The sequence below is a fragment of the Orbicella franksi genome, chromosome 11, assembly GCF_964199315.1.
Source record: "Orbicella franksi chromosome 11, jaOrbFran1.1, whole genome shotgun sequence".
Taxonomy (NCBI): Eukaryota; Metazoa; Cnidaria; class Anthozoa; order Scleractinia; family Merulinidae; genus Orbicella; species Orbicella franksi.
Genome location: NC_138155.1, coordinates 9,614,146 through 9,629,229, shown reverse-complemented (window position 1 = coordinate 9,629,229; position 15,084 = coordinate 9,614,146). Strand labels below are relative to the sequence as shown.

At 39.6% G+C, this 15,084-nt stretch overlaps 2 protein-coding genes across 3 annotated transcripts; both read left to right on the top strand.

The window, feature by feature from the left end:
• Positions 1-59: 59 nt before the first annotated feature.
• On the top strand, positions 60-12,977 carry LOC145502304 (heat shock 70 kDa protein 12A-like). 2 transcript variants are annotated; one of them, XM_081481564.1, is made up of 5 exons: positions 60-1,628; positions 2,291-2,616; positions 2,846-3,073; positions 9,478-9,646; positions 10,333-12,977. In XM_081481564.1, exons 1-5 carry the CDS (start codon positions 1,610-1,612, stop codon positions 11,403-11,405), a joined length of 1,815 nt encoding a protein of 604 aa, XP_081337690.1. In that variant the 5' UTR covers positions 60-1,609; the 3' UTR covers positions 11,406-12,977. The 2 variants fall into 2 exon arrangements, with proteins under 2 accessions (XP_081337690.1, XP_081337689.1); XM_081481563.1 differs by lacking the exon at positions 60-1,628 and having other exon boundaries at positions 2,046-2,616.
• A 1,021-nt stretch (positions 12,978-13,998) lies between these two features.
• LOC145502260 (QRFP-like peptide receptor) lies at positions 13,999-15,084 on the top strand. Its single transcript, XM_081481518.1, has one exon. It carries the CDS (start codon positions 13,999-14,001, stop codon positions 15,082-15,084), a length of 1,086 nt encoding a protein of 361 aa, XP_081337644.1.

The window sequence follows — 15,084 nt, the reverse complement described above, 5'->3', positions numbered from 1 at the left end:
GACCCATGCATACTAGGAAGGTGTAATAAATTGTTGCTGTATTTATCTTTTTTGCTAAATAAAATGTTAAAAAAAAAATTGTTTAGTGGTGTCATCATTAGGTTATGGTGCATTTCAAGTTTTCATCTTATTTTCTTTAAATTGCAAGTGTATTAATCTCTGACAGCCTCTGCAACCCCTCTAACTTTGTTGCGCGTTGTATTATACTAACAGTTCAGTGGCGGATCTAGGGGAGGGGCCCGGGGCCCCAGCCCCCCTTATTTTGGGTAAAAAAGAAAGAAAATCGCAGAAGATAAGATAAGATAAGATTAGATAAGATAACTTTATTTATACACGGTTTTTTCCATCAGTCAACAAAGTTACTGGACTATCGACCTATCTGCCTAACTATAATAAAAATTAATAACAACGATTTAAATTCAAAAAAGAAAAAAAGAAAAGAAAAAAACTGCTTTTCATGGAGGCCGTGTCTAAAAATTTACTTAAAATTAAGATATTACTTTAAACTGTGGCGACTTAATTTAGAGTTGAAATCGGTCAGTGAAGATGCTTGTCTCAGGTCTATAGCTAAGTCGTTCCACAACTGCATGAGGTCCGCTGCACGAAAAACTTCTCTTAAGATAATCAGTTCGAGGTTGTGGAAGAAACAATTTGTTTCCGGTATTCCTTAAACGATAAGAACTTACATTGTCACGATATACGAATCTTAGCTTGATCTCAGACAATCAGAGGTCATACCATGCAATGTTTCATACATCAGGATAGACTTCTGTTCCAATCTTTGATAGTAGGGTCTTCGCCACCCTAGTGCCCGGAACAAATCATCCAAATTACTATCATAGCTCGCAGACATTAGGGTGCGAGCTGCGCGATTTTGAGGCCTTTGCAGTTTTTCAGAAAGGAAGAAAAGCCGCCTCCGGCCCCTTAGCACAAGGTCTGGATCCACCACTGCAGTCGTTCCAGTCTCTTCACGCCCCAGGTCATTCTCGCCGTGACGACATCTTGAAAGGTGTAGCACTAGGGACAAGAATAACCCCAGGCAAGAGGGCTGTACATACATTTTTAAATTATTATACACTTTACAGTTGAATCCAAGGCCAATATTCTCCCAGCAAGCGTGCAAAATAAAAAATTATTTAAATTCAGATTACCGGCTCTTCTGAATTACATAACTAGTATGAATCGTCTCAGTTTCATTGAAAAGTGAAAGACTGGACTTCAATATAATCGCACTTGTTACAGTGAGCGCACTTCCGGTTTTGTTTTTCGCTGAAAACCGGAAACTGTCACACTTTGCGAAAACGATCGCAGCTCACTAAAGTTAATAACATTGAAAAACGATGTTTCATTTCAAACCACTAGCAACTTATGTAGAACTAGATAGCCTCTGATCACCTGCCAGGTTATCACAACAGAAAGGAGAAAGAGTCCGTCGTGAACAATAGCTGAAAGTAGTTGTGTTACACTTACCGGCAGATTACCGCATTACTGTTTCTACAAAATCCTTGCTCATTGTGTTTCCAGGAACTGACAACGGCAGAAGACGATTCTCACATCATTTTACTTTGCTATTCGCTTGGTCTGAGGTATTGAGGAAGTTATCCCTAACATGGCATTCATATTAACAGGTAATATTGAATAGAATCGCATGCTCAGTTTACAAGCACTAGTCGTTTGCTCGGGGTACCGTTGCGCAGTCTGGCATGGTCTAGATTGTTTTCTTATTTTACGCCACGTATATAATTTTTTTACCTGCGGAAGTCGAGGACGATTGTACAAATGCCCTTCAAATTTTCCACATTGTGATGGTCAAGCTTAACGTCCAAGGAGTTGCATTATAAGCTTGTGATTTGTATTTTTGAGAAAGTTTGAAAACATGGACGCATTCTGAAAGAACAAGTTTCATCATCAAGGCCTGTCGCGTGTTGCGTTCAAACGCTACGCCATTTTGTTTAGTTGCTTTTCTCTTATCCCGCCAGTAATTGCAATTATGCCTCTAGACGGGGCAGTTTTCACTAAATATGCTATCGTTTTGTGCGCTAGAGCTCACTTTTATTTACTTATTTGTTTGTTTGTTTTTTTTAATTTTAATATAAGTAATCAAGAGTCACTGCTTTCACGAAATCAGACTAGTCACGCCAGAATACCTCCTTAAAAATGCACAGAAATATAGCTCGTGTGAGTGTGATTTTTTATTTTCTTCCCTTTACGTTTCTGTTCTCTTCTTTTGACCATTTTGTTTACCTTTTTTATTGTTCCATTGTCACTCCATTTGTTTTGCTTTACATAGGTCTCAGAGACTTACTTTTCGGCAGAGAGAAAAGTTTCCTCGCTACTGTTGCAATCGATCTGGGAACAACATACAGCGGCTTTGCTTTCTCACTCAACAAGGAACAAGGTGAAAACTCTATGATTTTCATGAATAAAGACTGGGTAAATGAACAAGGCCATCGAACAAGCAAGACACCCACATGCCTGTTACTTAAACCAGACCAGTTATTCGACTCGTTTGGATATAAAGCGGTAGAAAAGTATGCATACCTGAGGAGCGTCTACGAAGCACAGGATGAATTCTTGTTTTTTGAACTTTTCAAGATGGCTTTGTATAATGATCAGGTAAGGCCCTAAGTAAGAATGTATTATTATCATTATCAATGTCATTATCGTTGTCATTGTCGTTGCCGTTATCGTTATCATTATCATTATTATTATTATTATGAAACGGAGATCTATTTTCTTTCTGTATCTCGCTAAACAGACGGATTCGGTCAAACCTTATACATATACTGCGCTTGCGTCCAGCGTCTAGTTCTCACTATCTTAGCTTTATCCTTATGTTTATTAGGTCTTGGAATTAAAGAGCACCCTCCTCAAAGCATCTAACGGGAAAGCAGTAAGAGCCATTCCAGTATTTGCGCATTGCATCAAGTTTCTTAGAAACGAAGCACTCAAGGTCATTCGGCAGGAGACTGGAGACGTCAACTGGGGTGTGAAAGACATATTATGGGTTTTAAGTGTGCCTGTTATGTGGACGGCAAGATCAAAGCAGTTTATGAGGGAGGCAGCTTATGAGGTGACGTCACGATATCTTACCGTTTTTGAACTGTATGCGTCCAAATTTGGTATCAGCAGGAGCCATAATCGGGGACGGAGACCGTAAGCGCGCGCCATTTCAAGTATTGGGGTTGTCCCCATGATATTGGACAATAATTCTATTTTTAGAACAAATTGCGCCATCACCTGCGGCACACGCGCGTACATGCTGCAAGGATTTTTGCGGATGTCGCGCGGGGGAAATGGCGTCCGAAATTCCCGAAATTTTTCATGTTTTTGGCCCACAACTAAACGCGTTTACGTCTGTTGGAAGTTTGCTTAATTAAGTATCTTCGTCGTAAGCTCCTCCAGTTTGAGTGAAGTAAGACCGTGTCGAATTTAGGTATGTTCCGCTTTAAGCTTAATATATATCGCTGACCAAGTTGTGTTCCGACGGATGCTTCTTTTACATGAGCTGTATATTACTGCACTTTAAATTTCACATATTTTGAAGATTAACAGCTTTTCCATTACACAGCAAAAAACTAGCTGGATATATTTAGATATAGCAGTGCTTCAGGACTTCATGGTTTCCTAGCTCCTCTTACCACACGCTTGCGAGGAATTTGCCAGTCTATCGCGACCGAAAAGTAAAACAAAATAATTGCTACTTAGAGCTTCGCCTGAATTGTAAGCAACGCTTGATGTTTCATCAAGGCCCAATAACTTTACGTCCTCAGATACTGCTCAGTTTTATTTGTGTAAAAATCCAGTAAATTCTCTGTTGTCGATGAAGAGAGCGCCCGCCGATGCGTGTTTTGTACAGTCAGTAAACATGACAAATTGGACTTCCGCCGCCGCACTAATTCGTACATCGAACTCAAACAATAACTCTATAGTTTTTAAATATGTTTAAGACTGATAAATGTTTGAGAACATATTTAAAAGCTAAGCTGGAAATATGTGAATAAAGCAGAAATAATCAGCAAAGTTACAATGACGCTTTCTTTAATCAACTTCGAATAACGATTTCGATTTTGTTGATCGAGTTATCAAACTCCTTGTTTATTTTCATTTTCGCAGTGTAAAACTTCACTATGCTTATGTTGAAGAAACACACATGATGTTAGTAGCCTTTTTTGCGTTCGTGAAATTTGTTGCAGCATCTCAGCACAAAAGATAACGAAAGAAATCTTTGTCAAACACCGACTCGGATTGAACGTGCACGAGCTGCACTATGCAAATGAGCTAATTGTACGCGTCAGACTTTCCTTTCAAAAACTTTTGCAAACTCACCAAACAAGCAGAAACAATAAGAAACCATCAAAACAGGTTTTGGTTATGATTAACCATTGTCTGAGAAACTCACAAATTAACTCGATACCAGAGTAGAGAGTTTTCTTGCTATATTCTTAAGTCATGCAGAACAAACGCAAAAACATACGCGTAAGCTTACAACTAGCGTGAGCAGATCTTATTATTCATTTCCAGCGCGAGATTGAATTCTTGCTTTCTACCCTGAAAAACCCACCTTTTCCGTTAGTTCAGAGCATAAAACTACGTATAAGCGCCCTGGTTCGTATTCCCTGCCTTATTCCCTGCCATCGCTGTGAAAAATACGCAAGAGAATCTTTCAACTCTCACCATTTGATCACACAACGTGACAACATCCACGCGAGAGCCCCTGACATGTGCGTGAATCCGCGCGGATATATGACGTCAGGATGGCGCGATCTGTTCTAAAAATAGAAAAAATTGTCCCATATCATAGGTGCGCGCGGATCCTAAGACTTACGGTCTCCGTCCCCGATTATGGCTCCTGGTATCAGCCATTCAGAGCTCTAGCCTTCTGCTGACGTTTTACGAAAGATAATCTCGCAACTAGCCAATCAGAAGCCTTTTCTGCCCTTATATCCAAAAATATTTAGTTACTGACCTTATATTGGCGGAATTATTGCCTAATTTGGATATGGTAAAAACCCAATCGTCCCTTTTTTGTGCACGGCATGTCGGGCCCATTTGACCACGCCAGTGCTTTTTCGGCTCGACTGCGTTTCGCCAAAATATGATCCATGGCGTGACCAAACTCGTCTGATGTGCCGCCGAAGTGTCTATCATCACCGATTCCTTCTCTTCTCGTGAAGAATGGGACATTCGTCCTCTTCCTCTTCCTTCAAGCCAACCTGTCTCTGACCGCAACCTCTGGCTCCCTCCGTGTGATAATCCGAAATTTCCATTTAATTTCTTTATTTATGATCCTCCGCCACGTCTCTTTATAGGCCCTTCCCTTCTGCTTTTACCTTCGGTTGCCCATGTTAATGCAACTACGGATTTTTTTCCCCGATAACATTAATAAAACATGACCAGAGCCCATGACCAGACATCTACATCTACATCTACATTTATTAAGTTGATAAAATCTTGGAAGACATCACATCAACTGTACATAAGAACTAAAATAGAATATCCGTCCCTCCGTCCCTCCGTCCCTCCGTCCCTCCGTCCCTCCGTCCCTCCGTCCCTCCGTCCCTCCGTCCCTCCGTCCCTCCGTCCCTCCGTCCCTCCGTCCCTCCGTCCCTTCGTCCCTCTGACTTGTCACTGATAATCTAACTTGCTACAATTCTGTCCTAGAGCTAGCTTTCCACGAGGCTTATCGTCGCTCAAATAGCAGCAAATAACTCTCCTGTATGCCTTTTGAGGCCAGGAAGACTAAGTTCACCGTCTTTTCGTTGAATCATGAATTGTACAATTTAATTAAGAGTGCTTTTAACATGAAATTGGAGTCTAAATCAACACGAACGTACAGATATCAAAACCGCGGCGGAGAGCCAATCTATTGCTTTCTAAAGGTCTGCATCGTCCTAAATGGACTGAACAAGAGCTTCCTACATCGAGAATCGATTGAAATTCAAACAAACTAGGCCATAGTTAGCAGTAAGCGAACACTCAACATTTTGTCGTTACGTCAATTATCGCCCGGAAGCCACGCAAATAAATTTCTTCCGCGCTAGCGAATCACAGACAGTTCTGATACTTAGCTAAGCCGAGAACGCCTAAAATTGATAAAACAAGGAAATTCTACTCACGATCAGCGCTTGAACTCATGTTCTTCTCTCTCCTCGTGGCCATGTTTTGCTCGCAAATAGCAATGTCCCGGATGTACTTCAATTTTGTCGAGCGCGGAATAGCACATCCAGATTTCAACAGATTTTCTTTCTAAGTCTTTAGCTACATCAAAGTTCAGAGCAAATGACGCCAACAGCAGCTAGAGATGTCTAGTCCATTGCACGTCTAAGCCCTAAATCCATGTGGCTAAAGAGTTTTGCTGTCTAAAGCAAGCACAACATTATCGCCACAGGGCAAACGGCCTACTGTTAGGAGGCTAAATGTGACCCGTACGGTTTACACATCTCCTCAGGCCCGCCTCACGTACGATAATGGACGACGCTTACTAGCAAATCGTTAGACTTGGGCCTTCACTGGACATAATGATGTCCTCGGGCAGACTTCCTTTAGACAGCAAATACAGAACGCTAATCGGTCGCTCCTTGTCAGAGTCACCGCGCGAACTGAATTCAGACGAGTGTAGCCTGGGCTAAACTTAACGCAAATTGAAAAGGGGGGAGATTGGGGGGGGGGGGTCGATAAATAATGAAAAAAATACCTAAATAAATGAAACATGCGGCAAGGAGTTTCTACATTTCATGCTAGGTAAGATTTACAAGCTGCTGTCATAGCGAAAGCAGAAAAAACAAACAAACAAACAAAGAAATGAAAAAAACAAATAAATCAAAGAACACCTGATTCAGTCTTTAACACCGTTTTCATAAATCCAGACATATATTTCAAGGGAATAAGACTGCATGACCCAGAAAGGTCGAAAAACGAGCGTGTCTAATTTCTGTCGATCTTTCTAAAGCATTTAGAGTCAAACTAGGGAATTCCCTGAGCAGTTTAACACATTCTGTGCCAGTATATGTCTGAATTTATGAAAACGGTGTTAAAGACTTTGCACCAAAATAGCGGGCATGTTTTTGGAAAATCGGTTATATATATATATAGATCTAGTTCGTACAAAGGAGAATGGACTACATCTGTTCATTTGAATCCTTTATTGACCGGACGCGTTTCGGCTTACGCCTTCTTCAGGGGTCTAAACTGCGTTCGGTATTACAGTTAATTATATTACGTGTTAAAGGTACTTTCATCCGTAAATTGCTTAATTGTATAGCATAATTGTGTATGTACATCAGTTACGAGTTTGCGTCAATTAGCGACCCTTACAACGTATGTTAAAAACAATTTGTGTACCCAGAACTTTGTAAAGATCACTGCAATTATATTGAATGGTTAGCCAATGCGTTTGTTAAGTCCATTTGGCTGCATGGAATTCAGTTTCTTTTGCCAGAATATCTCCTGGTGTCTAAGGAGATCTTTTTTCTGTTCGTTGCTTATATTATCTTTCCTGAGTCTGGATTTATGAAAACCGTGCTAATTTCAACACAACCACCCTGACACTTTTCCAAGAAAATACACAGGCTTTTTCACTCGATCAACCACAGGCACTCTGTCAACACACAGCCTACTCACCCACCTTGCTTGTGTCTGGCTGGCTGGCTGCCAGCCCCTAAGACCGCAGGGCATCACTGGCCAAGGCTGTCCTGCAAAGAAAATGAGCAGTTTTAACTGAGGAATGTGCCTCTCTCTGTGACCCACCCCACCCCCCTAGGGTTAGCTCCTGGCAGCCCCGCTTAATATCAGCGGGTAGCCAGGTCCCAGGGCTATCTTCCCCCACCCTCCTTGACGGAAGCCCCCTGGCTTTTCAAGCACCGCAAAGACCTCCCTACCGGCTATTGCCGGCAGGCAGGCGCGAAAGTTTTGCCCCAAATTTGACACGGTTTTCATAAATTCAGACATATGTATATTCATATTTATTTATACATATATACTACCACATGTGTAGTATTTGGGGCGGCTTTTTAAGCTTAGCCTCCATCCTAGTCTTCAGCACTGCACTGATGAGGCCCAGAAGGCCGAAACAGTACTGTCTGCAGTTAGTTATATATATATTTATATATGTATGTATGTATGTATGTATGTATGTATGTATGTATGTATGTATGTATGTATGTATGTATGTGTGTGTGTATGTATATATATGTGTGTGTGTATATATCTATCTATCTATCTATCTATCTATCTATCTGTCTGTCTGTCTGTCTGTCTGTCTGTCTGTCTGTCTGTCTATCTATCTATCTATCTATCTATCTATCTATATATATATATATATATATATATAGATGTATAAACGATGTTGGTTTGCCAACGATGATGCCTTGGAGAAAAGGATCCAGTGGATACAGAACGCTTCTTCTTTAAATAATTATAGGTTGGATAAACAGAAGAAGATGCGAACTTTTCTCGTAGGAGGTCTTTAATTCAAGTGGACGTTTCGCCCATTCGGGCTTCTTCAACACTAAGAATATCAATACTCGGAATAAAATTTACAAAAAGTGAAAAAGCCTTAAATAAGTTACAAAACAATGACTTACAAAGAGAACAAAGAAATAAAAAAATTTTTCACATAAGATTACATAAGAATTACGTAATAATAAAAATAGCAAAACGCCCGCTAAAAAGCAAATAAAATAAAATAAAATACAGCAGCAAGATGGTGTTAATTGTAGCGAATCCTATTCCTGGAATTAAACTCGCACCTTTTGTTGAGCCAATGGACTCAACAAAAGATCCACTTGAATTAAAGACCTCCTACGAGAAAAGTTCGCATCTTCTTCTGTTTATTCAACCTATCTATCTATCTATCTATCTATCTATCTATCTCTCTATCTATCTATCTATATATCTATATCTATATCTATATCTATATATCTATATCTATATCTATATATCTATATATATATATATATATATATATATGTATATCTATCTATCTATATATATATATATATATATATATATATATATATAGATATATAGATATATATATATAGATATAGATATAGATATAGACATAGATATAGATATAGATATAGATATATAGATAGATATATGTACATGACCCAACCCAACAACCTTTTCCATTGTGTGGTTCTTCCTTGCTCTTATAATTACTTGCTCTTATATCAGTTGTCCTTGTACCTCATCTTTCTCTGATCCCTTCATTAATATAGTGTAGCTAGCCTTCATTCAACCCTCGTTCCCGGGGTCCCTGATCTTCCCCTACCGGAAGGGTGAGAAAATGAGAGACCCCGGGAACGGGGTTGATCTTCACTGGCCAGTAAACTCTCATGATTTGCCGCCGAAGTGTGCCCCCAATTTTAAAGTTTCACGTGAATTAACTGTTCTTTAACAACTTTACTCAAGTACACGGTAGTTCGCTGATTTAATTAAAAGTCAGTTGAGGTTCCCTTCAATTTTTACTAGGCTGGTATTGGGTCACGTGGTAACCCAGGGCAAGTGATGATTGTGACTGAAGCTGAAGCCGCCGCTCATTTCTGTTTAAAGACGGAGATCAGAAAAGACATTCCGTCTGAGACCAGGCCTGAAATGCACGACAAAGCTAACACACCATTCTTACTCGCTGACATAGGAGGTAGTTATTCCAAATTGACACTGAATAACTTAATGAAGATTCCAGTAAACTTCCACTTAAAATCCCATTTAAATCTCGTGTGTACTTGAATGGAAAGGGGTTGGGTTGGTTCCTACCCAGTTTTATAGGGTTTAATTCTTTCTCGCTCATTAGCTTACAGCGCTTACATTTAATCTTCCTTTCATTGTTAGAATAATTAGGACTGTGATCAATTAATTCTTAACTAGGGCTAGTGTGGAGGTAGCGTGGCTGAGTGGTAAGGGCGTCTGACTAGAAATTTTGAGATCGATGTCTCAAGTCCCGTTCTAACCATTAGCTGATGTTCTCGCGTCCCGCTTTCAACTCCTCGTTTAGGCTTGTAAACAGCCAACTGGTCTGTCTCCTACCAGTTGGGGTTTATAGCCATGTTATGTTCCTTTATATCGTTAGTTATTTTGGCCACGTAAAAAATTACCTTGAAGGAAACCTGAAAATAGTAGTTTACTAAGATATAAAAACACCACAGAGTTAAAAAAATAAACCATAAAGGATCAAGCATTTTTAAGGATGGAGAAGATTAACACCGACTACAAACAATGAACATGAAAGATTTAGCCTAGGTTTTTCAAGATGCGAAACTGTGACGTAGCTCCTTCAATGATCATTGAGGTTGTAATTGCCTAAGGAGGCTTTTTTATCTTTACTAGGAGGTAGGCTGGACGTGACCGTTTATCAGCAGCATGGTGACGATTCCATTGAAGAGATCTACAAGGAAACAAGCGTTGCGTATGGCGCAGACCTGAATCGTATTACCAGCCAGTTTGAGGATGTCTTAGACGAGCTGTTTGGTGCACAGATGCTGAACGATTATCGCAAACTATTTCCGTCTGATTGGCTTAAGATACTGCAGGAGTTCGAAGCGAAGAAACACGACTTTCCAAATGGAGAGACAAAAATTTGTTTGCCTGGAAGTTTTGTTGCCTCGGTAAATGATTTTCGCTCTCCACCCATGAAGAAATACGCGGAAGGAGAAGTGAAAATTGTCGACGATGAGTATCTTTGTTTGAGTCCTAGTGTTATGTTGTGGCTTCTCCAGCCTTTCATAGAATCCGTCAAGCATAACTTAAGGGCCTTACTCAGCAAACCAAAGCTCTCCAAAGTCAAAACGATTCTTCTATTTGGAGGCTGTGCGAATTCCCTCCTTCAAGAAGAGGTCAGAAATGAGTTTGCCCGTAAATACTGTGTCACTGTTCCTCGTGATGCCACCGACGTGGTTGTTAAAGGGGCAGTGATGGTTGCCCTAACGACAGCTGCTACGAAGAGGAGAGTCGTAGGAACCAGCTATGGTGCTGATTGTTCGCGGAATTTCGTACGAGGTAAACACCCAGAAGAAAAGAAGGTCTTGGTTAATGGCAAGGAGAAGTGCAGAGATTTTTTTAATTGTTTTGTGAAGGAGACGGACACCGTCAAACACGGACAGAACATTTCTGTCACATACCGTCCACGCGAGGCAAATGAAACTGTAATTAGATATACTTTTTACGCCGCTCCCACGTCTGACATCGTGTTTGTCACGGACCCCGGGGTAACTGAGATTGGAAGTGTCTTGGTTCACTCTCCTGACACGAGACAAGGATTAGACAGAGATATTTTAGTTAGCTTGTATTTTGGAGGAACGGAAATGATCGCGACGGCTTGGGATGTTACAAGTGGAAACAGGGCTCAAACAACATTGGATGTTTCTAGTTTGTCCCGCTCAATTTCAGTGCCACGTCTCTAACCAAGGCCGCCCGACAAAGTTTTCTTCAAATTTAACGAATAAAAATCGTGGAGGTTAACAATAGTTTTCCAACGAATCATCTATGTCGGTAATCAAGCTGCACATTACAAAGGCAACAGATTTGAGGCCATTTTGAATAGTAACTATTTTAAAGCTTTTAAAATGCCAGCAGTCAATTTGCAAAGAATTTGCTTAAGTGGCCTTGGTCGGAGTAATCGCATGGTGAAACTGTGATTTAGTAGCTGAGTTTTTAACCATAGCTAGAACCCGGCGATATAAGCCGGGTTCAGAACAGTAGAGTCAGCTCTTGGGGTGGGACACGCTTGCGTAGCGTACGCACCTTCATCAGTTGCATACCTTAAATAAAATCAAGTATCGCATGGTTGGGATAAAATTTCCACTTGACGTTCAACCTTTAAGTTGTTTCGACAGACGAAGCTTCCAAATCCCGTTCCTTAAAGCCACGTACCGTGCGCTGTTGAGAGTTTTAAATTTTCTTTTTATCCAAGGGTTATTAATTCCTATATCGTATAACCTTAACTTTTAAGTCGATCAGCAAATTTTAATTATGTAGCTGCCATGAACACTATAAAGTTATTCTTTTAATGTGTACTTTGTCTTTCAAATTATTGTGTAAATTTGGATATATTTAATATTCAATTATATATAGTTATAATTCTCCTAGTATAGTTTTTAGTTTTACACTGTTTTAGGAGTAAAGTTGTTAAAGATTAAAGATAAAGATTAGCCACAATTGCTTTACTAACTACTTATTGACCGAGAGTGAGGTCTTTTAATACGGAAAGATCTCAAACCGAGCGATAGCGAGATCAATACGGAAAGTCCTAGGTCTGAGAATTTTCCGTGAAGACAGAACGTTCGGGGTTGAAAGGTAGTTTAATATATGGCTTTTTGTTTGGTTTTTATGGGGCTGTAAGAGAATGATGTCTTAGTACAAGCTAGCCAATCAGAGCGCGCGTCATATCCGCTACAAACACAAGTCGTATAATGAATAAACAATAGCCTCCATTTGACCGGAAAATATGTTCGCATATTTGTCCGCGGACGTTGTCTGTTAGCCAAAGAGTGCTTTACTGTTTGGGCAGTTTTTTTGTTTTTTTTTTGTTTTGTTTTTTTTTTGTTTTTTTTGTTTTTTTGTTTTTGTTTTTTTTGTTTTTTCAATAAGACCTGTCTGCGCGATGAGACGTTTTCGTGAATGCAAAACAGTAACGGGAAGCAAAATGGGATAATATTGCAAAGGTAGTTAAGAAAGTTTTAATATTTACCTTGGACTTGTTCTGTTAGTGAGCCTGAGATACTTCAGTGTTCGCCCTCCCCCCTCCCACTTCCCCCATCATTTCTCTTCGACCAAAAAACTAATTAACGTGACATATCTTTAGCTTCAGTTTTCTTTCTTTATCATTTGAGTTTTGCTCCGTTATTTCTAATTACCGCTATTTTCCACTGCGATAGCAATTACCTTGAATTTTGGCAGTTGCAACGGCTATAGAACTAACGATCTGGATGTGATTCTCCCAGTGCTTATCACTCCCTTGATAATTTTTAAACGTGTCATCAGCAGTGGTATTGCACATGATTTAAAGATAAATGGATAAAATGAATAAACCTCTTTCGAATCAAGTCTAGATAACACAGCGAGCTCGAGATTTTATGGCAACTTTCAAAACGGAAAGAAATTCGACTTAAAATGCAACGCGCATGCACATTTATAAAACCCAGCGAACAACGGAAAATTCCGGCCCGTTATAAACCACCAGGGCAGCTTTCTCATTGTAATGTACTTTCCTATATTTATGTTTTTATTTTTGTATATTACCTATTATTTTGTAATCTACGTGAGGTAATAGCTTCAGGGCTCCTATTGATAGCCGTGAGAGACTTTGTAAGCTCCCTAAAAGGGATCGGACTACCCTGAAATTTCTTATCTTTAAATTTTTTACTTTAAATAAAGGTGTCTACCTATCTTATCAACTTTATCAGTTTACAAAGTTTGCAAGGCTGTTTGCATTGACAAATGTACATCCATACGTCTTATTGTAAATATTGCTCATTGCCACAGGGGAAATATTTTCCTTTTAAGTTTGAACAAGAGATTATTTCTTGGTTTTAATTAGTTTTAATTGCTCCGAATGTAGAATTACATCCCCCCTAAGAAGTCAAGGAAATTATTTGCTTGTAAATAGGCAGAAAAAAAAAAACAATGTGAGTGGTATTACAGTGTGTTTATTCAACAGCAATTAATCGTGTTGGTCAGTAAACAAATGAACTACATAGCCTTTTTATTTTTGTGAAACTTTACTGACTTTTCATTTGACGATCTTACTTCAATTCTGACATGTACGTAAACCAAAAAACACTTCGCTCATCATGTTAATCTTTCATTATTAGACATACATTAAAAGAAGGAGTGAAACTGGCTTTCAGTGACCTCAAAATTAAATCTTTGAGTGACGACATGGAGCAGGTGGAATTAAAATTCATTTGCGATTAAAATCAGTTGTGACAAAAAATACATTCGTTCGACGCTGCGCTGTAGAAACTCGAGCACCGAAAAGTTCAAGCAAAGCAGATCATGTCATTGAAAAATAACACCACAATCCCTTTCATTGGGAACGAAACTGCGTTGAGCCAACATAGCTCGACTTGTATCTTTGTCGATTCGCCTGCTGAGAGAATTTCCCAACTTTGTGCGTATTGGTTTATTTTACTAGGCAGTTTCTTTGGGAACTTCCTCATAGTCATTATCGTCTACAAGCATCGTGATTTACGAAAAACAATCAACTATTTCATCGTAAACATGGCCGTGTCCGATCTGCTTTTCTCGCTGGTTGTAATTCCTGTGCAAATAACTGCACTGGTGACCAACTCAGGGCATTGGCACGTCAGTGGAACCTTAGGATCAATGTTTTGCAAGTTGTTTTATTTCGGTGGTTCGGCGTCTCTTCTTGTTTCTGTTCAAAGCTTGGTGTGGATAGCAATTGATAGATTTGTCGCCGTGGTTTTTCCAATAAAAATTGGGATTATTTCAAGCAAGATTCGCACAACAGCCATCGTTTCTACTTGGGTTTTAGCTGCTGTTTTCTATTTTCCATGGCTTGTGATCCACGGACTAGATGAACATGGGAATAGCGTACTTTGTGGTTTAGTAAACGAACAATCGATTTTTTCTAGCAAGGAAGCTAGTGAAGGATATTTCTGGCTTCATGTCACCATTAGGTTTTTGGCTCCGTTGCTTTTAATAACAGTTTTATACACTGCAATAATGGTCGCCTTAAAAACGCGAAATAAGGCCTTTATGCATGCCGCACATAAAAGACAACATCACGGTTCAAAGAAGCGAAGACAAGCTACTCAAATGGCTGTGGTTACCTTAGTGCTGTTCTACATTTGTGTTATTCCTTACAATTTGTTACGTTTCGTACGTTTCTGGAAGCCTTCTTGCGCCTTTTTGAGAACATTTTCCCTTATTGCGGTTTTTATGTTTTTGTTATCTTCTGTTATTAATCCAATAATTTGTCTGTCATTTGTCACTAGCTACCGCCGTGGATTAAGAAACCTTGTGTGTTGTTTTTGCAGAATGCGGAGTAGTAATATGGCAAAACGCGAACGAATAACTTTAAAAGAAATCAAAACTTTCCCTGCTGAAAACTGTCAATGA